At 42.8% G+C, this 26876-nt stretch overlaps 1 protein-coding gene across 3 annotated transcripts in view; it reads left to right on the top strand.

Annotated features, from left to right (window-relative positions):
• HIVEP2 (HIVEP zinc finger 2) overlaps positions 1-22421 on the top strand; it is a 136242-nt gene extending 113821 nt beyond the window's left edge. For all 3 annotated transcript variants that reach the window (XM_081855225.1, XM_081855226.1, XM_081855224.1), the window contains 7 exons: positions 2152-2196; positions 4513-10042; positions 11505-11659; positions 14042-14217; positions 16540-16641; positions 17487-18382; positions 19810-22421. In XM_081855225.1, coding sequence (XP_081711351.1) covers positions 4913-10042; positions 11505-11659; positions 14042-14217; positions 16540-16641; positions 17487-18382; positions 19810-20640 — 7290 coding nt within the window. In that variant the 5' untranslated portion in view covers positions 2152-2196; positions 4513-4912 and the 3' untranslated portion in view covers positions 20641-22421. The remainder of the gene's footprint in view (positions 1-2151; positions 2197-4512; positions 10043-11504; positions 11660-14041; positions 14218-16539; positions 16642-17486; positions 18383-19809) is intronic.
• The last annotated feature ends 4455 nt before the right edge of the window (positions 22422-26876 follow it).

The following is a 26876-nucleotide window of genomic DNA, read 5'->3' as shown; positions in this document are numbered from 1 at the left end:
GCATGCTGTTCAAAGGTATAGGAACCACTACTAAAGCGACACTTTTTTCTGTTAAAGCAATTCAGCTGATAATAAAATTATGGGTAAAACCCATCCATCAAGACAAGCAAAGAGACCTCAGTCCCATAAGCCCCCCCCCCAAAAAAACAACCACCCAGCTGTGCTAATGGTTGTGAAAGGCAGACATAAAAGTTTTCGGAATTTCTTCAAGTGCTGTCAGGGTGCATTTGACCCCACCTGAGTTAATGTTGAGTTAACCAGCCATGATAAAAATGGGTGAAATGAAGCTTATTAGTGGTACCAATGATGGCTGTGGATGAATCAGCTTGACTGAGGCCTTCTTGGAACTTAGGCTGTGTAGTGGTGCCCCCCCTGTGGAACGCCCTTCCTTCAGATGTCAAGGACATAAAAAAACTACACAACTTTTAGAAGACATCTGAAGGCAGCCCTGTATCGGGAAGTTTTTAATGCTTGGTGTTTTACTATGTTTTTATATATGCTGTAAGCCGCCCAGAGTGGCAGGGGGAAACCCAGACAGATGGGCGGGGTATGATGATGATGATGATGATGATGATGATGATGATGATGATTACTACTACTACTACTATTTTAAACACACCTAGGTTGCTCTCTTAACCAGGTGGGGATTGAAGCTGGTTTTGGTGGTGGTGGTGGTGGTGGTGGTGGGGAACTCACCCAAATGCAGGACAGATACAGGGTGAATGTGGATTGTGACTAACATCTTGCATGCTCCACTTCCCATACCAGTGGCTGCAGAGTAAATGGGAGTGTGTACACAGCTTCAGATGGGTAACCTGGTTTCATTGCTGCAAAGTGTGCAGAAAGAATCTCAGAAGTTTCTCCTCCCCCTGTACTGAATAAATGGTTAGAGGGATGGAGAAAGTGGGACGTCTGAAGAGGGAAGACGGGTACCCATCCTGCTGCTGCATTTGCAGATCTTTGAAATGAGAACTGCCTGAGCGAGGCACACTGTTGCACGTGGGGCGATTCTCTACCCTGCCTTTTGTATTTGACCTGCCTCATGTGGGTCCCTCTTGTTAGACTGCGGTCAGTTTGTTTACCAGGGCAGCTATAGAATTGGCAGGATTCTTGCTGCTTTTGACATTTTCATCACTGTGGCTGACAGAGATATTTTGTAAGAAGGAAAGATGTTATTTCCTTTATTTATGTAATAGCATCGTTATTTTGCTCGTAACCATCTGGCTTTCTTCAGAGTCAGTTCCCTCCCCCAAGCAACTGTGCCTTTTTATTTATTTGGTGCTTGGCTAGTGAGATAATTAATTAGCTTATTAATGAAGCCAGTATTTTGTACATTGCAATTTGAAAATTATTTGTAAGCCAACATCTGTTCTTTATATGAAGCCATGTATTCAGAAACATAATAAGTATGGTGCAAAAATAATTTATTGATTTCTCCCATCCTTTTGAACAGACATTCCTTTTATGACAGGGGTGTGGGGCCTTTTTCCCATTGAGGACATTTTGACTACTGGGAAAACAGAGTTTCAACCAATTCGGGGGGGCTGATCTAGATCCAAAAGTATGTGGAGCCAAAGACCCAATGTTGCAGAATTGCATCGCGCTCTCCTTTCTACCTGTTCCCTCTCTCCCTCCCTCTTCCTCTTTCTCCCCTTCCATCTCTCAATCTCTTTAGCCTTCCCCAATTCTCTCTCCCCACCGCTTACCGACACAGGTAAGAACTGATCTCCTGCAGAGGTCTTTCCCCTCCTCCATCCCTTGTTTATTCTGTCATTTTTGTCTCTCATCCCCCATCCTGGACTCACTATACAGCAGCTTCATTTCCTTATTTAGCACTGCTGGGGAGGCCAGTGGCAGAGATATTGGAGTTTGTTGACCGTATACTCAAAGGTGTAACATAAAAAGCTATATTGGCTAGGACTTTTTTTAAAAAAACCATATTCTTCAGAACAGAAAGTAATGTGTCCGTTTCCTACCCCCCCAACCCCCCCCCCCAAACAGTTTCTGTTCATTGAAGCTGGATAAGCTCTGGAACAATTTTAAAATAGCACGTGCGCTCTCTCTCTCTCTCTCTCTCTCTTTGTATAAGGTCCATATAGATTTTTAACATTTTCCTAATTATTTTTGTTTTGTTTCTTTCTTTCCCTCTAGGAAGCTTCAAGATAGTCATGTACAGTAGATGCCAAGAAGATGCAGGTAACTTTAAAAACAACAATACTCAAATTAAAGATATCAAATTAAAGATATCTGGTGCTCTGGCACCAGAACAGGAAATATTTCAAAACAAAATGAAGATATCCTATCCTTGGTAGGATGTATCATGGCTCTTCTATTTATGTGGAAAACAGGCAGAAACTGTTTGTGTAAAACTTAGACATATGCAGCTTTTTGGGGTTAGATGCCAATAGCCTGATCTAGTAATTGCCTTACTTGTTTGATAGTTTTGCATATTCTGCATTCAAAGACTTGCAAAGAATCTTGCTAGCTGCAGATCTTCCACAAACAGGCTGGCCCTGGATGCTGCTGCATAAGTTGTAAGGACCAAACTAGGCTGATGTATGGGCTGAATTCCTGGTATATTAATTTTTTACATGTTAAATCATATATTAGGGTCTCTGAATTGGAACAGAGTGGCTGTGGGCGAACTGCAGTTTGTAGGGGATTTAGACTGGAAATAGAATCCACAGTGGAAAGGGTCTAGTTTGGTGCCCCCTGCTGCTGCTTTTCAGTAAAATTTCAAAACATCAAAAGATCACTGCATGGATCTGTATGTCACGTGTAGGTTGGACCTAGCATGACCTAATCTGTGTGGATATGAGTAGGGAGCCACAAGAACAAGATTTGCATATGCATATCTTGTAATCACCTTCCCTTAAAAGCCAATGTCTGGCAGGACACAAAGCTTCTCCTTCCTACTTTGTGAGCCAGGTAGGTAGACCCTCTAGAATCAATGGACTTAAGCTGACTACTTTCAGCAGGTCTATTCAGAGTATCTTTTAGTTGCTTCTGACATGAGGTAGTCCTGCTGCCCATTACAATTACTGCTATTGTTCCACAGATAATATATGCTTACTGGTGTGGTTTCCAATTCTGTGTCCAGGGCAGCTGTCTACCAGCTCCATCTGGCATGCAGGGTGAGACCCTACCTGCCCTCGGACTGTCTCGCCAGAGTGGTGCATGCTCTGGTTATCTCCTGCTTGGACTACTGAAACACACTCTACCTGGGGCTACCTTTGAAGGTGACCCAGAAACTACAACTAATCCAGAATGTGGCAGCTAGACTGGTGACTGGGAGCAGCCGCCAAGACCACATAATACTGCTCTTGAGCACAATTCAAAGTGTTGGTGCTGACCTTTAAAGCCCTAAACGGCCTCGGCCCAGTATACCTGAAGGAGCGTCTCCACCCCCAACGTTCAACCCAGACACTGAGGTCCAGCGCCAAGGGCTTTCTGGCAGTTCCCTCACTGAGAGAAGCCAAGTTACAGGGAACCAGGCAGAGGGCCTTCTCGGTAGTGGCGCCCTCCATGTGGAACACCCTCCCATCAGATGTCAAAGAAATAAACAACTATCTGACATTTGGAAGACATCTGAAGACAGCCCTGTTTAGGGAAGTTTTTAATGACTGATGTTTTAATGTATTTTTAATCTTTTGTTGGAAGCTGCCCAGAGAGTATAAATAATAATAATAATAATAATAATAATAATAATAATAATAATAATAATAAATTATTCAAATCCATGTCATTTCATTTTTAAAACAAAAACCCAAACAAACATTTTTTTGTGTGCAACTTCACAAACTTCCATTTGAGCCACTGCTTGTTTGTTTTTAGGATTTTCTCCATATATTGTCTGCACAGATAGGTTGAGTGGAAGCACTGTTTCTTAATAGATATATTTGGTGGTATCAGGCCAGAACTAGACATTGTGGAAGCTGCATTGTTATTGCTGTAAACAGTGGTCCTTGGTCTCTCCTTCCTCTGTAATATCTAGCAGCATGATGTTGTGAGCTTTTTGGCACCTCCAAGCAGCTGTTATCAAGTGGAAGCAAGGTTTGGGAAAATCAGAGCTCAGTAACGCCACATCACAGACTTTCCATTTTATTTTCATTTTAAAGAAAATCCTTATTATATTTATATCCCACCTTTTTTCCAAAGAGTTCAAGGTTGTTTTCATGGTCCCCCCCCCCTCCATATTATCCTCACAATATCCCTGTGAGGTAGGTTAGGCTGAGAGTTGGTGACTGGCCCAAGGACACCCAAGAGACTTCATGGCTGAGTGGGGAGTTGAACCCTGATCCCCCAGATCCTAGTCCAGCACTCTAACCACTGCACACCACATTGGTTTGTTGAATATCATGAGGAAAAAAGGAGGAAGAGATGGGAGACAGCTGCTTTCAGAAACAACCAAGTGACTCAGAGAACATCTAGTTCCAGCCTTATTCACTCAATTGAATGTTTCTTAAGTATTTTGTTGCATTGATCTCTCTCTTTTAACTTTCTCTCTTACAGACCACTGCATCTTTTTGGGAGGAACGTCTAGAACACTGCTTTAGTTGACGAGCAAATATATCCCCCTGGATCATTCTTCTTCTGAACACTTAAAAACCATGGATAATGTTCAAATGCCACAGCAAGTCTTGATGGATGTATAATAAAACTGTTCAGAGACACTTCCTGCAATGAACAGAACTGTGTGACAATTAACCTTTTTTTAGCATAGAGCTACGAAAGATCTAATGCCTATAAGACTACTGCGTGGACCGTTCCACAGAGAAAGAGAAGTCTGTGAACTTGGAACAGCTCTGGAGAAATGGGAGCAACTTAACTTTAAAAAAGCACAGCACTGGAGAAACTTCATGTGCCTGAACAGCTTTCGAGTGAACTAGCACTTAAGACCTTGCGCGACAAAATGGACTCCGGAGATACAGCTGTAGGGCAAAATGCTACCTCAAGGTCTGGAGAAACAGCTAAAGTACCAAGTAGATGGAGGCAGGAACATTCGGCTAATGTTAAGATGAGCGCACTTGGCAGCCTGGAAGGACAGACACAAAGGGACCCCGAACACATGGGGGAACCGGCATCTGCACAGCTTTTCAGTTCTGGGAAAGGAGTGTCATCTAGCGACGTTGCCCTGCAAGCCACAGACAAGCAATACCCGCAGCACCTTCCGAGTCCTTACTCATGTCAACATTCGCTTTCTTTCCCCCAGCATTCATTGCCACAAGGATTCCTGCACAACCTGAAGCCGCATCAGAGCCTAGAAGGCCACAAATGGCAGTTTCCTGGCCACCTGCAGCCGGTTGCCTCCGAGGACTTGTTTCCATTTCACGTGCATGGCCATAGCGGAAGCTTCTCCAGGAAGAAGATTTCGAGTCTGAACCCTGCTTATAGCCAGTATTCTCCGAAGTGTATAGAGCAACAGTCGGAAGATGGTCATAAGAAAGAACACAAACCCAAAAAGCCTGGCAAATACATTTGCCCGTACTGTAGCCGGGCTTGTGCCAAACCTAGTGTACTTAAGAAACATATTCGGTCTCACACTGGGGAACGTCCATACCCTTGTGTCCCTTGCGGCTTCTCCTTTAAGACAAAGAGCAATTTATACAAGCACAGGAAATCGCATGCCCATGCGATCAAAGCGGGATTAGTACCTTTCACAGAGTCGGCTGTATCTAAATTGGACCTAGACGCCAGTTTTATCGACGTGGAGGCAGAGATACATTCAGATGGCGAGCAGAGTACAGATACTGATGAAGAGACTTCGTTATTTGTCGAAGGTTCTGACAAACTGAGCCCCGTTCCGCAGATTCCATTGGACATCGGTAGCAGAAGTGGCTTTCACTCATCCCTAGAAGAATCCCTGGGAGGCCCAATGAAAGTCCCCATTTTGATTATTCCCAAAAGTGGCGTGCAGTTACCATGTGAAAGCTCCCCACACATTGGATCTGACAATCTGCAGAACACATTAATTAGTAAGTCTGATGACTCTCACACAGTTAAGCAGCGACTTGCACTAAGACTATCTGAGAAAAAAGGGCAGGATTCTGAGCAGTCATTAAATCTCTTGAGCCCCCACAGCAAAGGAAGTACTGACTCTGGTTATTTTTCGCGCTCAGAGAGTGCCGAGCAGCAAATAAGCCCACCAAATACAAATGCAAAGTCTTACGAAGAAATAATCTTTGGAAAATTCTATAGGATTAATCAAAGGATGGCACAACCTTTAGCGACAGCCAATCAGGATCGTAGCTCGATGGGTAGAAAAGGCAAGGCAGAGCCCCTACCTCTCACAAACCCTAGATTAGAAATGAAGATGCTTGAAGAGCAAATGTCTCCAAATAAAGAAGCACTAATTGATCCTAGCAAAATGAGCACTATAAAAAGTAGCCAAGTCTTTAACGACAGCAGTATGGAATCCAAACAGTCTCAGAATGTCACATCATCCATCAAAAGTGAATCAAGCCTTTATCCAGGAAGCCACCCAAGTGATTCGTCTCTCCTAGAGCCTCCAGCAGATACAAACCCGCTTATTAGAAGCAACTCCATGCCGACGTCGTCTGCAACCAACTTGAATGTCCCTTCAGCTTTAAGAGGAAGCCATTCATTTGACGAGAGGATGACTGGTTCCGATGATGTGTTTTACCCTGGGACAATAGGAACACCCCACCAGCGCATGCTAATACGACAAGCGGCCTTTGAGCTGCCATCGCTGCAGGAAGGACACTCAGATTCAGAGTACCATGGGAGAATAGCAAAGAACATTATGGTTGCTTCCAGCAGGTCAACTGTAGGAGAAAAAGGGTCGGGCATGAAGAAGTTGCTAACAGGGGAGAGGCCCTTTTACGAGGGGGACGCCTCTGGGAAGCACTACAGGAAATGGGAAGATTATGGGCCTTTGAAGCAAAGCTATAGAGACACACCATCTCTGAGCGGGTCAAAGCAAGGGGGAGAATTTTATCCTGAATCATCTGCACAGTTGCAGGCAGTGTCTTCTACATATAGCATTACCTTTGAAACTAGAAAGCGCAGAATACAAAAGAGTGTTGGAGATGAGGAGGACACCCCATCCCTGTGCAGCGGTGCTTCTGGCAGCCCCATGAGTGGCGATTTTGATCCTAAATTGCAAATCCAGGAAGGGCCAAGGACCAGATATGCCGTCCAAAGCCATGACAGTTCTGTGCACTCTCACCCGGACCGCTTTGAAATTTGCAGACCCCACCTGACGTCTGGAAGCCCAGCCACAAGCTTAGAAGAATGCTCCTTGGCAAGCGATCAAGAAAAGGCTTCGGAGTCCCTGAGCAGAAAAGGCAACGTAATCTCCGTCATTCAACACACAAATTCATTAAGCCGGCCCAACTCGTTTGAAAGGTCTGAATCTACAGAGCTTGCTGTTTGCCAGCAAGATAAGATGTATTCGTCGTCTGAGACTTGTGAAAGTGAGATTGCAGATTCCCCAATGAGCCCGGATAGGGTCCCGCAAACGGAAAACGCTGACAGCATTGTTTGCAAGCAGCCTTCTTCGTCCCAACATTCTCAGTCATATCACATGCAGCCCAGGCTTGTTCGCCAGCATAATATACAGGTACCTGAAATCCGCGTGACGGAGGAGCCTGATAAACCCGAGAGAGAGAGGGAAGCCCCAGCCAAAGAGCCGGAGAAGCCTGCAGAAGAGTTCCAGTGGCCACAGAGGAGCGAAACCCTTTCTCAGCTGCCGGCCGAGAAGCTACCTCCGAAGAAGAAACGCTTGCGGTTGGCTGACTTGGAGCACTCCTCTGGAGAGTCCAGCTTTGAGTCCACGGGCACGAGCCTTTCTCGGAGCCCTAGCCAAGAGAGCAATTTGTCCCATAGTTCCAGTTTGTCCATGTCCTTCGAGAGGGAGGACAGTATAAAGTTCGTAACGTCAACAAGGCAGGATGAGTTTGGCAAACAGTCTGAGTTTTTAACCGTCCCGGCTGGCGGTTACTCACTCTCTGTCCCTGGGCATCACCAACAGAAGGAAATGAGGCGCTGCTCATCCGAACAGATGCCCTGTCCCTACCCTGCCGAAATCCCTGAGATCCGAAGCAAATCCTTTGACTACGGGAATCTGACTCATGCTTCTGCAGCAGGTCCGCCTCCTACCTCTTTATCTCCAGCAAGAGAAAGGAAAAAATGCTTTTTGGTTCGCCAGGCTTCTTTCAGTGGTTCTCCGGAGATTTCCCAAGCTGATCCAAGCATGGAACAAAATATAAAGCAAGAGCAAATGGAGCACGGGCATGCCGGCCTTCGGTCTTCCCACATGGCTTGGCCTCTTTCCCCCTCTTCTGTCCAGTCGGATGACTCCGGGAAGCAGTCTGCTGGTTCTTGTCCCCCACGCAGCACTAGTTTATCTCCACTTTCCCATTCCTCAATCCCGCAAGCACCTTATATTCCAAGCAAATACTCAACAGAACAGCAACATCTATTTGCACTGCAAGAAAAGGTTCCCTTTCTCCCCTTCCAGAACACATTGTTGCAGTTTCCATATCCGTCAGTCTGCATGGTTCACTTGCCCTCTCAGCCCCTGTGGCCTTCGGAACTCTCTCAGTCCCCCTTTCCGCATCATTTTGTACAGCAGCTTCAGAAAACTTACTCCAAGCAACCTTTCTCAACTGAAAGCACCCCTGGTTACCACCTGGAATATGCTCAGGAGCATATCAGAAAGAAAACTGCTGATTATGTGCATGCTAAAGAGCAAACCTACCAGCGTTACTCAGGAACATCAGGACAGTATTCTAAAAATGCACTTGCAACATACCAGCCCGATTGTAGCATTAAATCAACCGATACCTCTTCTGAACAACAGCTACAGGTGGATTTTGAAACCCAGAATATTGGGCCTGCCCAATCATTACCGGGCACAGTTGTTCCCGTCAGGATCCAGACCCACGTGCCATCCTATGGTAGTGTTATGTACACAAGCATTTCCCAGATTCTTTCTCAGAGCAGCAGCCCTGCCATTGTCATTTGCAAAGTCGACGAGACTCTTTCTCAAAGGACATTAGCCACCAGTGCAACCATGCACGGCATAGGATTCAACATAGCGCAGATGTTAGGCCAGCATGGAGGGTTGTGGAAAGTACCACAGACCTTGTCCCTGAACTTAGATCCTTCCATCCCATTGTGCTTAACCTCCAGCTCAGATAGTGCCTCTACCCTAGGTGGAAACAAGCGAATGCTTTCACCGGCAAGCAGCCTGGAGCTCTTCATGGAAACCAAGCAACAAAAGAGAGTAAAAGATGAAAAGATGTATGGGCAGATTGTCGAGGAGCTAAGTGCTGTAGAACTCACCAGTTCGGACATAAAGAAAAGCTTCCCCAGACCTCAAAAGCCTCAGCTGATTAGGCAGAGCTGTACTACTGAGCCAAAAGAAAGTGTGCCGTCCTCCTCTCCGTTGCCGTCCTCGTCATCTCAAGATTCGCCAGCTACCAACATGCCTCCCACTGAGCTTTCCCCAGTAAGCAGGGAGAAGCTCCCTAGCTTTGACTCTGCTTCTCCAGGGCAAAAGTCTAGTGGTACCCCGGAAGGCCGAGAATCTCCAGAAGAACTGGACGTAGATGAAGCATCATCTGACATGAGTCTCAGCCCCACCAGGTTGCCATCAGCAGAAAGCCAGATAGAAGATGAACCCAAGCAACAGAAATTGCCGTTTGGTATGTTGGTACAAATGGCATCGCAGCCAAGTGGGAAAGCGGTGACTTCGGCAATTCTCCTGACAGATCTCGCAGACTTCCAGCAAATCCTACAGTTCCCTAGTTTGCGCACTACCACAACTGTGAGCTGGTGCTTCTTAAACTACACAAAGCCTAGTTTTGTTCAGCAAACAACCCTGAAATCGTCTGTTTATGCTTCATGGTGCATTAGTTCTTGTAACCCAAACCCATCAGGATTGAGTACGAAGATTACCCTTGCACTCCTACGGTCCAAACAGAAAAACAGCACAGAAATCTATACACTGGCTCCAATGTATAGGCCCGGAACAGGGAAACTGACATCATCAAGTGCATGGAAACAGTTTGCTCAGGTAACTAACCAATTCTTAAAGATTCGCCCGTTTTTATTTTGACCTAACAGTACACAGCAAACCGAGATGCTTTCAAGTCTTTTCAGTGTAATGCTTTTGGAATAGTTCCTCTAAGGTAATGAATACCTTTCTTTGGAATGCAAATTCTGAGGGGATTTCTCAGGAAGCAGGAGTAAACACGGATGTGGCATCCTGGACATGGATCTCACCCCTGAATGATTTCAACACTTTCCAAGTATATTCAGAAATTGTTCCAAAGCCGCTCCCTTGGAGAGAGGGAAAGAGCCATTAAAACTGGCTTGTTATAAAGCATAAAAACCAGAAAAAAATGAGTACATCTGGTATTTCAGAATGTGTCAGAAGATGTACTTATTATAGATCATCTTCTAACCAGAATGCAATGATCCTATATAAGTGCCTCATACTCTAAGAAATAGATGTGGCCTCTCTTGTTGTTTTTAAAACCCTGTTGTCTCTTTGTATATCATGGTGCCTTCGGATAAAATTCATGGCTTTGAAAAACTGGTAAATCTAGACAACAACTTTGGAGGCCCAAGTTTCCGTGTTCAATTTCTCCAGTGTTTTTAATACCTCTTGGTTAAAATATGAATAAATGAAAATTAGACAGGAGCTTCTAGATTGTTGCCAAAAGTTAATGCTGTATGAAAGATAAATCTGCATGTCCTAGTCATGGGCTTTAGAAACTTTGAAGCTATCGACTATGGCTGGAAAAACATGTCCAGCTCGAGGCACCAGCCTTTTTAAAAAAACAAACCAAAACATTGTAGGTGACAATCCTTTAAAAGCCCAAATAAATTAGATAATGAGGCAACAGCATCAAATGTGGAATGGCCCAGGATATTTCCAGCCCTGACATGACTATACTATTCCTCCTAGTTAGAGCACATGGTTGGTTCCCATGAAGTTGTGGATTGATGTCTCAGCTATGAATGAGTACCTAATGCTTTGGGTTGGGGAGATCAAAGGCAGTTGGACATGGGTTGTTGCCACATCACTGCCTTTTGAACTGTAGGCAGAGAAACTAGTGTGTCTTAACCACACCAACCCCGATGGGCCAGATGGCTTTGAGCAGACTGTGCCTTGAAATCCCAGTGCTAGCAGTGGACAGATTTTGATCGCCTAGTAAGTCTTCTTTATCTTTCCTTTTTTGTGTTTATATGGCGGCATGATGCGGTGTTGTGCTTACAGCATCCCTGGGCACTTCAAAAACTTTCCTCTGCTGCCTCTTGCCTATCTTGTTTATTCCTTGACAAAGTCAAAGGGCCAGATTAATTGGCTTTTCTGAGTCTGAGCATGATGTAAGGTCTAAGTATGTCCTAAAGCATTTACAGTAATATGACACAATGCAGTTACTCTGTTTACGTTTGTGGCATTGATTCCGAGTTTCAAGCATTAACAACAATTAGTGACTCTGTGTTGTTGTTGTTTTTCCATTTCACAGATGAAACAGGAGCCATTCTTCCTATATGGCAGCAAGTTTGAAAAGAAAGTAGCGGGGAATGTTATCAAGGAAAGAATTAAAGGAGACAGCCATGGTGATAAAGATATTGTATCCAAACAAACTGAGCCAATGCGAATTAAGATTTTTGAAGGAGGGTAAGAACATACATTTGGAAATATCATGTGTGTTCTGTCATTTTTTAGAACAGATTTTTAGGGTTCATGCAAGCAGCTTGTGCTAGGTCCAATATCATGGTCTTGAGTCCATGTGATGGGGCAAGTGAACTGAGGTGAAACAGGTCTGGATCTCATCATTACCTGGATGGACAACTGCTGAAAATCTGGGATATTGCACCATCAATTAAGGGAGTAAAGGCGAGAAATTAAAAAATCCACTGGAATTCTTGTTTTTTCCTTCTTCTTCTTCTTTAAATAGTTGATCCATCAACCACCTTTGACTTTTGAAACTACTATCAGGCATTGACAGGATGGGAGAAATTGCCCTGTCATGAAAAGGAATCTAAAATTCTTTAGATTGGACTTATGGGAAAAAATCTAGAGGTTGTTTGTATCCCAGCTATTCTTTTGTAATTTTGAAATATGCCATTTGTAAGTTACTTTTTGCCTTTATAAATAAAGATTTAGGTAGACAGTGGTCTTACAATAAAACATTTGTATGGCAAAACAATGCAAAAATGCATGCTACCAGTGAGTTAAAGCAACCATACAGAATATAACAAAGAAGATGGAACTAAATGCATTCTGAATGCCCTTTAGGTAAAAGAGCAGGGTCACATGCTAATAAACAAATAAATCCTATCATTTCCCTTGATATGTACTATTCATTAAACTGTTGACAAGATCCATTAATGTATTTCCTCTATAGATTGACTCCGATTCCAGTAAACATTAAACAATGCTTTGCTTTAAATTAAGCATCAACATTTGCCCTTCCCAGTCATATATGTACACTAGCAGTCAGCTTGCTTTTTGGTATTTGGTATTTTCCAAGACATTCCTCAACAGACAACTTCCTATTATTTCTCCAGTTCCTGCTGCTACTATTTTAACTGCAGTCAACACATTTCCCACCAGCTCCTCCTGTGTCTTATTTAAACACTTCCTTATACAATTTCAAAGGATAACTTGTAGACAAAAGTCTTTGCTCCATTATTGCCCAAGTAAATTTTAATACTAACCCCCCCCTTGTTCTTCAATTTTTTTTAAAAAAATTAAGCATATAGAACTAGTTCAGATGTATGAGAACAGTTCTCAGCTCTGTCCTTTCCATCCAAAACAACCATGAGGAGGAGTTTTGAAGCATCCATATATCTCTCCTATTTTTAAAAAACTAGCTACAGCTTGCTGTACCATCCAAACCCAGGAAACTGTAGTTAGTCTTAACTGTGGTTTACTAAAATGGAAGGATTCACATGGCTTAGCATGTTAAGAACAAGCAGCAGGTGACCTTGGACTCATAGGCTACCCCTTGACACTGTTCTGAATTCTGCAGATCATCCGGTGTCATCCAAAAGAATCAGCTCAGGCAAATAGGAGAGATGTAGAGTTGTTTTTTTAAGAGTAAGGAGGTTAGTCTGTGACATTTTATGGGAGAAGGAAAATTCAGAGTATCATACTGATGGGGTCTTAGCTAGTACAACAATAAAAATAACATATGTATCATGAAGATTAAAAAAAATAATAGTTAAGATTCTAGCACCTGACTTAGGAGTCAGATCAGATTCTCCCTTTTGGTGAATGTCTTGAAACTAAAGGCTCTTGGTTATTTATTTAAGTATTTCTGTACTGCCCCCTCATAAAATACCCGGGTAAGGCACAACTGTAAAACACCATAAAAATGCACGTGATAATAAAAGTGATGGGCTAAATCAGTTTATACAACTGCACAGCCCAGCAGCATAAAAAGGTCTTCAAGAGATGCCTAAAAGTCAAAAGTAAGGATGCTGGAAGAGTGTTCCACTGCATGGGCCTGGGGGCGCTAAATGCCCCACTTCTAGTGAATGCCACTCAGGCCTTCATAACAGAACTCACCCTGATGATCTCAGTGATCAAACTGAGATACAAGGGCTCAGGTGTCCTTAATGGACCCTAGACCCATGTTTTTCAGGGCTTTTTATAGCAACACAAAAACCTTGACTCTGGTCTCATAGGTTATAGGTAGCCTGTGCAAAGGTTTTAGCAGAGGTGTCATATGCCACGTGCTCCCATCAGCAGCCCAGCCACCATGTACTACACTAGCTGGAGCTTCCAGGCCAAGCCGAAGGATAGCCCTACAGAGTGTGCATTCTTCAGAGGGCTTGGGTGCCAGGCTTCATGAGAGTAGCATTTTTTTCCAAGTCTAAGTTTGGTTCCCAATCTTGCAAACGCTCAGTGCTTAGAAACCTTGTTGATTTTCTTAGTGGAGCCATGTGTAGTAGCCACAGAATGTGACCTAAAACTAAAGATGCTGCTGTAAGGTACTGGCTGTGTACCTGGATGCTTAAAAGCACCATTTTGATATTGCCTTTCTTCCAACAGGTATAAATCCAACGAGGATTATGTATATGTCAGAGGACGAGGGCGTGGAAAGTACATTTGTGAAGAATGTGGGATTCGCTGCAAGAAGCCAAGCATGCTCAAAAAACATATCCGAACTCATACAGATGTACGGCCTTATATATGCAAGTTGTGCAATTTTGCCTTCAAAACAAAAGGTACTTAGTCGTTCTTATGCTGGGGCGGTGGGGGTGGGGTGGTCTGTTCTTGGCTCTCTGCCAACCATCTTTCCAAATGCAAAGGTGGTTTTCTTAAAGCAAGGTGGTTTTATTTATGAAAACGAGACCTCTTGAAATGCAACTTTCCCCTCTTTATCTAAGTGATTCAAGGATTTATGTGAGACGGAGAGCCACTCTGTATAACTTAATTAAGAAATATGGGCTTCTGCCCAGCCCATCTGTCTGCAAAGGAAATGTAGTGGCATAAAATTAAAAAAAACTGCCTTGGCAAAGGTTACTTTTGTGCTCCAAATGTTATGGTGCAAGTATTAATTACATTAGGGGATTGTACATTTGCAGTGGCACATTGCAGAAGCAGAACATTAGCTGCAGGGCAGAGAATTCCTGATCTGCGTTTATGGTGGGTCAGTTTCACATTGATAAATAATGCAGAAATCCACAGACTCCAGGTGGGCCACTCCATCCACAGTGGTATTAATTATGGATTGAGATCTGATAGCTTGTGTTCACATGTACTTACCAGCTCAAGAGAGGGGGTGGTGGTAGAGAAACTTCCATTTGTCAGCCTGAGGTATTACATATAGCAGCACTCATAGGCGCAGAATTTCCCATGGAACCAGATGCTAAAGGGATATTTCATTGGCATTTTCTTTTATTGTTTACATTCCCTAAATCTTGGCCAAACCCTGCTTCTGATGTACCTCTTGGCCATGGCGATGTTCTAGTGTGTGTGCACGTATTTCATGAAAGATGCAGGTCCTTGCCGGTTTTGCAGCTGTAATATGACAGAAGCTGCTTTGGTGGCCCTGGTAGATGTCTCTGGGCTCCAGCTCTCATAAGCACCTTGCAATTCAAAGATGGTGGATGGTTTACAGTCAGGAACATTGCCTTTCAGAAGTACACGTGTGTTTGGGAGGCTGCTGTGTTTCTTGATGGAGGCAGTATCTGCAGCAGCCAATAATTTCTTTAACACTGCCACAGCGGGGGCTGACCAAGACCTGGCTTCCATCATTCATTTTATTAAATTAATTGTACTTATGCCCTAACTTTCCAATATAGGCCTCACAGCTCCAAATAAATAAATGCTCTCTATCTTGCATCTACTCTGGGTAGATTGCAAAATAAATAAACAAAAATGAATAGCGCACTAAAACTCTAAATGCTACCTAAATTCTGGCTGTACATTTTTGAGGCATTACCCATGACAACGAAGAACCAAGGGGAAGCTGAAAAAAACCTAATATAATTCTTTGTGCACTCAAATTCTCAGGCAAATATGGTTATGGATTATATTTCAGTGACAAATTGCAAAGAGGTGGCTGAGCTAGTCTGTTGCGGTAGAAACGGCGACAGGCTCTTGTGGCACCTCCAAGCGTATTGAGTCATTATTGTGTAAGGTTTTGTGAGTCTGTAGAAGTGAAGTGTGTGATGAAGCCCACTTTTGTCCACAAAAGCTTGTGTGATCATAAGAGACTCCCCAAGTCTTTTCTTTTGTATTTCAGCCACCGTAGCTAGAAGATAGGGGCTGAAAATCAGTGCTGCTGTTCTGCTTGCAGAGTGGCTTTGATTCAGCAGAGGTATCCCCTAACACAACTGAAAGGGAAGTAACCATCTTAGAAACTTCTGCAGCCCACTGTATCACCTTCTGCCGCATTATTCTGGAAAGTCACACAACCATCTGGAAACTAATTTTCAGAGGTTGAGCGGGATCTGCAGGGGAAAGAGGGACAAAAATCGCCTTCCCTTCTCTTATATTACCTTTGCAGAATTAAAAGCCATTCTGCACGTGGAAAGGCAGCATCAGAATTCACCCCAGTCTGGTCTTAAATCATTCCTAGATTGTCCCTTGGTGCTTTGTCTTTTAAAGGCCCTGTTTTGGGGCCTTGTATTAGTATCCGATGCAAACAACTGAGTGGCAAACCTTTCCCAGCATATTTGCATTGGCCAATCACCAACGGATTGTAAGGATGATGCTAAACACGATCGAAATATTAATATTAATATTAATAATAATAATAATAATAATAATAATAATAATAGGGTTGTCTGAGCAGCACAGTAAAAAGAAGATAGGCTAAACATTCCGGAGCACCAGGACTAAGAATACCAGCACGTAAGAATATACATGCAAATACTGTATATGCAATTACTCTTGCTACAATGGCGTTCAAATTGAGTGGATATGTTCCATCTGTCTGTCCAGTTTATTTGTTCTCTATCTAGTTGGGGGGGGAGAGACTGCATAATGCCAACAAGTTTCCCCATCCCCAGTGCCATCTAATTAGTGTCATTTTTCCACAGGAAATCTGACAAAACATATGAAATCTAAAGCACACATGAAAAAATGCCTGGAGCTGGGGGTATCTATGACATCGGTGGATGATGCTGAAACAGAAGAAGCAGGTATGTCACAATGAGTTCAGTGACTTGCTGTGGCCTTTGCAATATGCAAATGACGCATCACATTTTATCACTTGCTGACAAGAGAGGATGTGTTAAGAATCCCCCCCCCCCCGATTTTCTCATGTCAACACAAAGCGTTGAAACAATTTTGACATTTTTGTCTGAGGCTTACAGAGTGTAGGGTTTCATTGATTCCGAAAATGGCTTCCCTGCCCCCTCCCCATCCCGAATGGAGTATAAATGTTGGTCGTAGCACGTAGACTATTCTTAAAGGTTGACATGCAAACACATTCCCAATTAGTGTGAAAACATTCTGTACCTCGCAAGCTGTATGAGACCTGTCCAAGCTGTATGTACAAGGTGATAATGGGCAGAATTTTTCTGCAAATTGAGGAATCCAGATTATACTCCTGTCAGTTTGATACATCCTTGAGCACTTGAGAATCCTAGTTCCTAATTCTGTTGGGAGGGAAAATCTTAATTTAGGCCTCATGCTTACAGAGTAAATCTTCAATAGGTAAAGACTTGAGATGCCAAGCTCAGATTGTCTAACTGTGTAATCCTAAACATGTCTACTTGGAAGTAAGTCCCATTGAGTTCACTGAGAGCTACTCCTAGGTTTGTAGCCTTTCAAGACCCTGTAAGTGCTATTTTGTCAAACCCCAACCAGTCACCATGTGACTTGGGTTCTCATCCTACCCTGCAGAAGTTTTAGAGAGCCATAGAAAACAATGGTATTTTAGTGCTTGATTGTGACAGCTGCTTTGTGTGTGGGAAAGCTGTATGGTCAAGTCTGGAAGTATGTCTCTGACTTATGCTCTTTTGACTTGTCACAATTGTTTCAGAAAATATGGATGACACACAACACGAAGTCAAGAAGAGCAGCATGGCTGGTTCGTCAACAGAGCACCAGTTCTCTGATGCTGAGGAATCGGATGGAGATGATGGAGAGGACAATGATGACGATGATGAAGATGAGGATGATTTTGATGACACCCTTGGAGATTTGACACCCAAAACAAGATCCCGAAGCACTAGCCCCCAACCCCCAAGGTTCTCCTCATCTGTGAATGCTGCTACAGCATCCTATGGGGGTTCTCCTGACAGTTCAATGGGACATTCATCCTTGATAAGTTATCTGGTCACTTTACCAAGCATTCAGGTTACTCAGCTCCTCACACAAAGTGACACTTGTGATGATTCACAGATGACAGAATATCAGAGGTTTTTCCAGAACAAAAGTACAGATTCAGAACCAGACAAGGATAGACTTGACATACCTTGTTGCATGGATGAAGACTACATTATTTCTTTGGAGTCCAACTCTCCTAGAGACTTTTCATCTTCCAGCCGACAGTCCTCACCTGGGTATGATTCTTCACCGTACAGAGATAATTCGCCAAAGAGGTATTTGATGCCCAAAGGAGATTTGTCACCTAGAAGGCATTTATCACCAAGGAGAGAGATTTCGCCCATCAGACACGTATCACCGAGGAAGGAAGCTGTACTGAGGAGAGAGTTATCACCACGGAGAGATGTGTCACCAAGACGCCATCTATCACCAAGGAGACCCATGTCACCTGGGAAAGATGTATCCTCCCGAAGAGATCTGTCTCCACGAAGAGAGAGAAGGTATATGGCCTCAGTTAGAGCAGCATCACCCCGAAGAGGGTTGTACCATAACCCAACGTTGCCCATGGGCCAGTATTTGCAGTCGGAGTCAGTTCCATTGGGACAGTCGGTGAGTTGAAAAGAACATGGTAATCCAAAATGTGAACTTCATTTATCTGATAGTGTTCTTCTGTAACTATGAGTGGTTGGCATAAGCAAAGCATAAAGCAGAGTTGTGTTATTTATTCTAGTCAGAGGTACAATGGATGAAAGGGGCAGTGATTTGTACAACAGAACCTTATGGAAGAGTCACTGGCAGGCCACAGTGAGTGCCGAAAACTATGTGGTACAGACAACTAATGGAAGGATCAACAGGGGTCCCCTCAACAGCATTCTGGTAGTCCTGTTGCAATTGTTGGGAGCTGAATAGTTCCCCCCCAAAAAATCCTTCTCCCATGTCCCTTCAGTTATCGTACTGTGTTAAAATGACTCTAGATCTTATCATTCTTTCCATTGGCAAATACCAGAAAAAACATCCATGTACATAGGCAAGTGAAGGTTCAGTGTGCCTTGACTTGCTGGCTTTTGTCTGGAAAGAACATTGAAGATGAGTTGTAGTCCAAAACATAATTGGATCTGAACTCTAGAGTCATAGAGTTGGAAGGGGCCCTTAGGATCATCTCCAACCCCCTGTAATGCAGGAATATGTAGCTTTCCTTTACGGAGATCAAACCTGCAACCTGGAGGACAGCAGGTTGGCAATGGCTGATTGAGATTAACTTCCTCACCCGCTGCTTCTCAGGAAAGGGTCCCAGGAAGGGCAAACCGGGAGATAAACTCTCAAGATCCTTCCTAGAACAAGCTAGTACAGCTGCCCTTCTATCATCTGTCTGTTTTGTTCTCCACAATTAGGATTATTCCCTGTGGATGCAGAGAATTGAATTTGGACGCACAAGACTAGCAATTTTTGAACCGTTGAATGGGCTTCCTGATGCATTTGAGCACTCCCACAGACCTAAATATTATTGCCTTCAGTTATCTTAGGGGGGAAGAAGAAGGCAACCACTGAAAACCAATCACCATTGTTACTGTCACATAAAGGAAAGGGGCGCATTGCCTCTAATTAACCAGTCGACTATTTTGGCCTCAGCTGTTTTCCTCCTCCTTCTCAATATTACATTACAAGAACTGACAAATAGAGGAAAACAAAGAATAGGGGAGATGTCTGTGTTCCTGCAGATCTATCAACATTGCTTTCACATGTGTCTGAGCTATTGACATTTGCTTATAAGCCAAGCCTTTGTGTGTGATATTTCGGAAGGTGAATTGAAAATGTATAAAGAGGGCATGAATGATAGTATTTGCTCTGCAGAGCATCTTATACTCGTGGCAATTTGCTCTAGATGGCAGAGTGGCAAGGTTTTGTAGCCACAATGTCCCACGTTACCTCTTATTCTTGAATGACACATTTTGCTGAACCAGAGGTAGCATTGTAGAATAGATTTGCTAGTCTTGCGATAGCTGCTGCTAATTGTGAATATCTTTCTCTGCTTGCAGAGTTCAAGACCAGGATTGTTCCAGGGACCTTATTTCAATATTTCTGGGGAAAAGGGACTTCTGGAGCATCATGGATCTAGCCTGTTCCCTGAGGGTCCTACTGACTATGTCTTCAGCCACCTCCCACTACACTCTCAGCAGCAGCTTCGCGCCCCCATCCCAATGATGCCCATTGGCGGCATCCAAATGGTCCACTCGGTACCGGCAGCCCTTTCAGGTTTACACCCTCCGTCCATCTTGTCCCTCCCCAAAGAGGGCTCTGGTGAAAAGAAGAGGGCAGCTTCGGAAACCATCGCTCAAGAATCATGCATTGTTTTGAAGCACCATGAGAAGCGCACCTGCCCTCACGCTCTGCACACCGCCACTCAAGGCGCTGCATCACCTTCTCAGCTGCTGCTGCTGCAACAAAGCACTTCGGAAGATGGCGTCGTCGAGAGGGAGCAGGAGGAAAACATACAGACTTGTACAAAAGCCATAGCTTCTCTCCGAATCGCAGCCGAGGAAGGCCTACATGGGACAGAGCAGTCGCAGAGGGATTCTGAGCCTCCGCAGAAACCCTCGGAAAGTGCACATTTTAGCATTAAACACTTTAGTGGCTCCGAGCCAGGCCAGATCTGTGCCTCAGCCACCTCCCCTGACTTGCACAGTGGCGAAAAGGACCTTTTTGGTACATCACAGACTGCGTTATCTCATTCCACCTTTTACAGCAAAAGCAGTGCGGATGTCAGACAGTTAGGCTATCTTAGTAAGCAAGATTCCCCATCAAGCACACCAGAAAGAAGAGAACCACCCTCCGAAAAAAGCAACCCACAGCGATCCGAAAATGTGTGAAGACTTTAATACATGTGTTTACTCCGACCCCCGACTCCCCGCCCCTAGTGATAGAAGGAAGTATTCATCTTTATAGCATGCTGGTTCTAAGTTACAGTAGTTTGCTATTATATATACTTTTGTTATATCAAAAGAATTGAGTAAAACTACGAGTCATCATGAGCCTGACCAAAATGAAATTTCAAAGTTCTTATTGGGTCTGGTACTTTTAACCTGTACAGATGTTTGTGCCTTTTCTTTACTTTTGCTTATATTCTTATAAGCATTTTTTTAGCAGTAATTTGTACATATTTTAGAATTTGTGTATCTGCTTTGTAATAAATGTAATTTCTTTCCTTTTTTGGACACTTTGACCTAAACGATGTAAAGCAAAAAACAAAAAAAGCATCAATATATATGTGAGGTTGCACTAAAATATTTTTATATGATTAAAACTGAACAGCTTTTATGTACAGCTCTGATTCTGTAATACTAATATTTATTTACTTTGTTTCATAAATTGTACATTTTTTCTTAATGTTGCGGATTGCTTTTCTATGTGAAGCATGGGATTTACTGTTGCATTATTAGAACAAAAAAAAATGTATATTGTAAACAAGATATTTAAACTAGAGTATCTTATTCTGCACTTATGCATTAGTTTAAAACAAAAATAAGATAAAAGGATGTATCAGTCCATTCTTAACTCTTGTAATTTTTTGTCTCTTGTTTGCTGGATCGACTATAACTTAAAAGTGCTGATTGTGGTTTTAAAAAGATAGTACCGTAAAGCATTAAAGTAAAACCATGTGCTATTGTGAGTTTTTTCAAAGCTTTATAAAACAGTTATAAATATATTAAAAGTATTTGGTCTTATGTGAACATGTTGCTCTATATGCTCCTTTAAAAGAAAATGGGAAAACATTCCACCCCATGTAAATATGTGCGAATTAAAAAAAACAAAAGAAGAAAAAAGCGGTGCAATTTCATGTAGATTGTTTGGACACTTAGAGGCCTCACCCTGCTCCAAGTGAAGTCAGTGGAAGTTGTGAATTTGACTTGAACGGACGCAGGATCAGGTGATAGGGCACCACATATCTTTATTAAAGTGTCTTTAAAAAAGAAAAGAAGAAGAAGAATGGAACTCTGGCTCCCTTGGCTTTGACTATAGCGGAATCAGGCTTCCAGCTCAGGTGAGAAAGCATGTTTGACTGTATAGATCTCTGTTATCGGCGGGGCCGGTAGTTGTGGTCGTCAGTGCTGGGCACTGCATGCAGCGGGTAGAGCCATGGAAATGACCTGGGGAGCCTCCATACTAGTTGATAGCCAAGGAGCCTAGTCATATTGCCAAGTTATCTCACTCGTATGTGGGGACTTTAGGGTGGGTTAGGGGAGGGAATATTAGACGAAGGCTTTACAGCCATTTCTGGACAACCAAGACAACCGGTAGGCATTTTCTCACCAGGATAAAAATTACCATCCCCATATGTCTTATCTAAGGGAAAAGGTCAGCGGAGAAAATGAATTCTCTCCTTCGAGATTTAGGGCATTTATAGCATGCAGTGGTTTCAGGAGGAGACGGGAAAGAACCATTGCTTATTTGTTTGGAAGGCATGATGGAGGCCGCTCCCTTCACCCTGCCCCTCCCCAATATCCATGCATACACCCAAGTCAAGAAAATTCTGGGGTCTTTTCTGTGCTATTTAGTGGATTATAATTCTGTGAAAAAAGTTTGTATATTGAATTGCAATACATTTAAGGAGTGTTCTTTAAAAAGGAAATAAATATACAGTTACATTACATACCTAGCGTCTAGTTTTCATGTGTTTTAATTTTTTTTTTCCAGGCTAGCAATGTCGCTCTTTTAGGCTGCAATCCTATGCCTTCTATATGTATGAATAAGCCCCATAGAAATGAGTCTACTTCCAAATAAAGACTTATAGGATTGGATGGCATGTTGCATAATGTGACATTTTGTTGGGCATGAGCACGCATGTAACTGGCCTGGTTTTGCATGAAATAACAGTAAAAGCCGTTGGCGCTTTGGCTGTCTTGCCTATTGCTACGTTTCTGCCAAATATTTTATATCCATTGCACACTTCTGAGTAAGGAAAAAATCATCATAAATCATCATCTGAGCACTGCCCATACTCAAACATTTAAACCTCTTGACCTGAGTATCTTCCAAAGAGATGAGTCTGCAACAGCTTGTTGTCTGTAAACAACCTGACAAATCTGTAATTATTAATCTGCACATATTTCAGGGTTACAACCCAGCAATGAGTTAAATAAGCAATGCACTTACCTCTATATTCCATTGTAGGGGGGGTGGGAATTAGCAGTGCTAAGTCTCTGCAGATACCGTGTTCTATGGTGGTAAAAGACGACCTACCTCTCTTTGGCTAAATCAGCTTTTAACAAGAGACACAGGGTGTCATTGTTACCCTAGGCTCATTTTCTTTTAATTTGTTGCTAAAATGTCAATGAAATGTGGATATCTTTGGTTAAATTAAGGCACAGGAATGTGGTATTCTTCCTAATTGTGTTTGCTATGTGTTTGAGCTGATTGCTGTGAACTGCCCTGAGATCTACGGGTGAAGGACTGTATACAAATTTAATAAATAATAATAATAATTCCAACATAGTTGCAGCTCCCCGGTCATTTTTGCTCAGTAATATATAGAACACATTTCTGGACAGACATATACACAAAAAGGCTAATTTGGATTGGTTTATCCATATCACTTTCCAGGGACAACCCCTTTGGCATGACCCAATAGTTATCTGGGATCATTCCTAGAAATGGTAGGCGCCATAATCTTTGTATTTCTCTCTCACTCCAGGCTTTATTATATGGTAGCAATTTGAACTCATTTATGTAGAGTTGAATATTCCAGAAGAGCTTGTTTTCAAGTAAGAGTATCCAGAACTTTACAGAGCTGCTACCAGTTGATGAACACAAGGCTAAACATGGACCAGTGGTCTGCCTCAGCAAGGCAGCCTTCTGTGTAAGCAGCAGCTTTGCATCTTGCAAACGCTAGTTTGCATATTGTACTGTCAAAGTGAATTCTTCCCTGTCTTTCAGACAAGTCCTAGAACAGGGCCATCCATTTCCAAGGGATTTGAGATCTGCGCATAAAAATGTAAACTGGAGCTGTGGGAGAGAGGAAATAGGGGCCCAATTCAGACATCCCAGCAAGCTATCCATCTCTATGCAGATACTTTTAAGTGTTTGCCTTTAGTACCCATCATTGAACTAGAAATAAAACATGAACAAAAAGGATGTTCCAATTCTGTAACACAAAAAAATAAGACCTTATGCTTTAAAAAAAGTAAATATGTGTAAAAAGTTTCAGTGAAAAGTTTTCCTGCTTGCCTTAGTGCATCATGTCTATAGGGGAGGTATAATCCTGATTTCCTGCTATTGTGTTTTCTCAAAGTGGTTCATAAATAAAATACCTATTCAGGCTTCCAAACGCTCATGAAGGAAAAATAGGCCTACACATTTCTAGCCCTTTCTGATATTTTTTCTGCATTCCCAGAGAAACATCTGGTGCAGTCTTTATGATATCATCCATCCAGCATCTCACTAAGTGAAAATATCTGTAGAATAAGCTGTTATGCTGTGTCCAGATAAAATATCCCTGAATACCTACCCTAAGCAAGTGGATTACACTTCTAAACACACTCTTGCTTTTCTAGTACTGTCCCGAAGGGTTCAGTTAAGTTTTCACAAGTGGAGGGTTGCAGAAACATTGTCCCAAATCTCTTCCAAACTGAAGATTTGCATACTAAATTCTAACACAGCACAAATATCTCTGTGCATTTCTCTCATTGCTGTCTCTTTTTGTTGTTTTTATTTATATGCACCAAATTTTTAACAAGTACATATAAAATGGTGGGTGATAGCTGGGAGCACTGCAGATGGTCAGAAACAGACTTCTGGCCAGGAATCGACAAAAAGGTCCAGAAAATCGTATTGTAGGTCCTGGAATTTCTCATTTTTCTGCTGAACATAATTTCCATTTCCCATAAATCCTGCTGTATCTACCAAACTCTTCTGGTTCAAGCTTCCAGACTCTTGCCGTTTGCAATCCTTTACTCAGTCTCCAGGGTCCCTTTACTTTGCATTCACGGTTAGAACAGCTCTTTCTGCCACCCCCACTTAACTCCAGACTCTGCTGCTGCCTGTTTGGAGAGGTTTCCTGTAATCCCAGAGGCTGGCATGGAACAGGTGTGATGGGGCAGGTATGTATGTGCAGATCCCTTCATTTCTAGTCACAACTAGCAGGACATGCAACTAACAAGACATGTCGTGATCTCAGCTTGGAAAGAGTAACCTGGTAAATTCCAGCAACTGGATCAATAATTGCCGAGAATTTATGACCCTGAGTAATTCACAGAGAGGTGGGAGAAGGAGATTTTCCATGCCTCCGTTTTCCACCACCCACAAGTGTCCCACACATTCCTGTGGAAGATGTTTCAATGGCTCTTGCTCAAACTAGGAAAACATCTCTCAGAAAACACCCATCAGCAGAAGTCTTGTTTATTTTAGTACATTCTCAACACACCTTTTCATTCAGGAAAAGGCCCAAGCAGCTAAAAATAAAAGTAATAGTTAAATAGGATTCAAGTGACTAAGAGATAAAATAAAATTCAGAACCTAAGAAGAGTGTGCTGGTTAAGGCCAGCGGTCCATCTAGTTCAGCGGTCCATCTAGTGGCCGACTAGATGCCTGTGAGAAACCCACAGTCAGGATTCGAGCACAAGAGCGCTCTCCCCTCCTGTGGTTTTCAGCAACTGGTGTTCAGAAGCATTACTGGCTCCAGCAGTGAAGGCAGAACATAAGCATCAGGATTAGAAGCCACCAGTAGCCTACTCCTCCGTGAATTTGACTAACCCTCTTTTAAAGCCATCCAAGTTGGTGGCCATCGCTACAAATTCCATAGTTTCACTATGTGATGTGCCTGCTAAAAAAGAGATAAAAATTAAATGCATATCAAGATATGCATTTAAGATATCTTGATACGGTAGGGGGAGGGAGGTTTATTGGTTTGTGTTTTTTGTTCTTGTTTTTATCATGTATTTTGTGTTTTCATGCTGTATTATGTTGCAAACCCTGCTGATATCTACGGATGAAGGGCGGCATTCAAATTTAACGAATAAATAAGAAATGAAACCACCTCTGAAGGAGGTGATAGAAATATGTCAAGGAGAGGGATCTCCAGGGAGCCTCCTCTCTACCAGCCACCTGTCTCTACCAAACAAGTCTCAGATCTGGATGAGATACAAAATAGTGACTCCCCAGCAAATCATAACGAATGGGCAGGATTATGCCAGACAAGATATTCTTTCGGTATCCTGATCTGAAACCATGTAGGGTGTCAGAGGTGAGATGAAGTCCATCTTCCCTTCTCCCCTTCGAACATCAATTTGTAGCAGAGTTTGGGATCCTGAGAGTCTTCCCTCATGGAAAGTGAAATTTGCATACATTTTCCTAGGGGAAGGAAAACTCTTAAGGCACCCAAGCTCATTTAAAAAATATATGCTCCAAATAATATATTTTTTTATTTAAATGATGCTAGGAGTGATTTTGACTATAGACATACCATGCACAATATCTAGCAAGGTCTTGCTAAATTATAGGAATGAAAAACATCACATTTAAAAAGTAATTTGAAAATGATGTTCCCCCACTCCCCCCCGCCACTGGTCTTTCAGATTCTAAAACTTCAGTAGTGATGACGTTTTTAGTCACTTGTGTTCTGACTGTTTTTAATGTCATGCCAAGTCCTTTGTACGCAAGCTTCTTGACAAGCTGCCTATTTCCGCAAAATCACTGTTGTCAGCTCCATATTGAAAGTGTTAAGATTCATCAGCGTCACTGTGCTCTGAACAGGTGATGCAAAAAGTGACACCCAGAGAACCCACAGGGTGACTGTCCAAAATTTACTCTAGCAGCCGAGGTTTGGAATGTGCAGCCAACCTTTTCCATATTGTAGCTAATGAAATGCCACAACAAGAGTTGGAAGGTGCATATCAGGCAACAACACAACACAAGTTGCTGAAATGGCTTACAGACTGCTAATTAACTCTCACTGCAAATGAGATTTCATTTTTATTTTGGATTGGGGGAGGGGGAGTGGTTTTATTACATTTAGTTGGCTGGCAGCCAATGCTACAACTCACTATGAAGCAAGTAAAGCTGAAGTCCTTCTGCAGCAACATATGGATGTTTGGGAAGGATGAGTCATAAA

The sequence above is a fragment of the Podarcis erhardii genome (assembly GCF_964252035.2).
Source record: "Podarcis erhardii genome assembly, chromosome: 3".
Taxonomy (NCBI): Eukaryota; Metazoa; Chordata; class Lepidosauria; order Squamata; family Lacertidae; genus Podarcis; species Podarcis erhardii.
The sequence above is the reverse complement of the archived record's forward strand: the minus strand, read 5'-3'. Positions and strand labels throughout refer to the sequence as shown.